This window comes from Pelophylax lessonae (genome assembly GCF_965119305.1).
Source record: "Pelophylax lessonae genome assembly, chromosome: 3".
Taxonomy (NCBI): Eukaryota; Metazoa; Chordata; class Amphibia; order Anura; family Ranidae; genus Pelophylax; species Pelophylax lessonae.
Window position 1 is genome coordinate 239,208,929 of NC_138770.1, and position 1,575 is coordinate 239,210,503.

At 41.7% G+C, this 1,575-nt stretch overlaps 1 protein-coding gene across 1 annotated transcript; it reads right to left on the minus strand.

The window, feature by feature from the left end:
- Positions 1–505: 505 nt before the first annotated feature.
- On the minus strand, positions 506–913 carry LOC309550456 (galectin-1-like; the record flags this gene model as incomplete). Its single annotated transcript, XM_082250830.1, has 1 exon — positions 506–913. The coding sequence occupies one exon, from the start codon at positions 911–913 to the stop codon at positions 506–508; it is 408 nt and encodes a 135-aa protein (XP_082106956.1).
- Between the last annotated feature and the right edge of the window lie 662 nt (positions 914–1,575).

Here is a 1,575-nt window from a genome sequence, read left to right on the forward strand (position 1 = left end):
GGCCTTTTTTCCAATCTGCTGGCACCATACCCGTCTGTAAACTATCCTTAAAGATCAAGATACATTGTATACCCCTGTATGTTGTGGTCTTTAAGGTGCCCATCTAATAGTTTTTTGAAACTATCGATGCTCCCTACTGATACGACTGTTTGCGGAAGAGAATTCCACATCCTTACTGCTCTGACAGTAAAGAACCCCCTATGTACTTTAAGGTTAAACCGCCTTTCCTCTAGTTTTAGTGAGTGGCCACGTGTCTTATTGTATTCCCTGTAGTTACATATTTTTAGAGCTCATTAGATTTTATTTGAAATGTGGATGAAATTAATTTCTAGTAAATGAACAGAGCAAAGCACAATGTATGTCTACATGAGCAGCAAGGATGCAGATTAGAGGGATGGTGGTTACAAAACAGGATACAAGAATTCTCTTTTTCATCTACTATGGTCATTTCACAGAGCCTGGATATGGACACGTGGGACAGGCAGCTCCTTTATTGTGGGATACTTCAGTTTAGTTTGATGGACTTCAGCTGGAGGCATATCAGGGACAAGTATGAAATCTCCTCTATGGGAAAATGGAGTGGAAATGAGAGAGGATTTCCGGAAGGTAATTGTATGATGAACTTGTCTTTCTCAAACTTGAAGCAAATCGTGGTGTCTGACCCCTCCTTGAAGGGGAAGAAGGATTCCTTTGTTTCCGTTCCCCAGACACCGTCCTGCAATGAGTTTAAGTTTATCAAGCGCTTGTCATCTCCAAAGTCAAATCGTGGATTAAAGTGTAGCACATAATTCTGATCCTCTTTTCCCAAGTTTATAGAACACGTTTTACAGCCCTCCGGGATGAAGACCTCCACATCCACATGGTGACCGGGTTTGAGGCTGAAGTTATACAAGACAACAGTTTTCTCTTCCATCTTGCTTCCTTATCAGTACACCTCTCACATTTTAGTAATTATTTTATTATATCTTTTCATGTGACAACACTGAAAAAATGACACTTTGCTACACTGTAAAGTAGTGAGTATACAGCTTGTATAACAGTGTAAATTTGCTGCCCCCTCAAAAAAACTCAACACACAGCCATTAATGTCTAAACTGCTGGCAACAAAAGTGAGTACACACCTAATTTAAAATGTACAAATTGGGCCCAATCAGCCATTTTCCCTCCCAGGTGTCATGTAACTCGTTAGTGTTACAAGGTCTCAGGTGTGAATGGGGAGCAGGTTTGTTAAATTTGGTGTTATCACTCTCACTCCCTCATACTGGTCACTGGAAGTTCAACATGGCACCTCATGGCAAAGAACTCTCAGAGGATCTGAAAAAAAAGAATGGTTGCTCTACATAAAGATGGCCTAGGCTGTAAGAAGATTGCCAAGACCCTGAAACTGAGCTGCAGTATGGTGGCCAAGACCATACAGCAGTTTACCATACAATAGTTTACCAGGACAGGTTCCACTCAGAACAGGCCTCGCCATGGTCAACCAAAGCAGTCGAGTGTATGTGCTCAGCGTCATATCCAGAGGTTGTCTTTGGAAAATAGACGTATGAGTGTTGCTAGCATTGCCGCAGAGGTTGA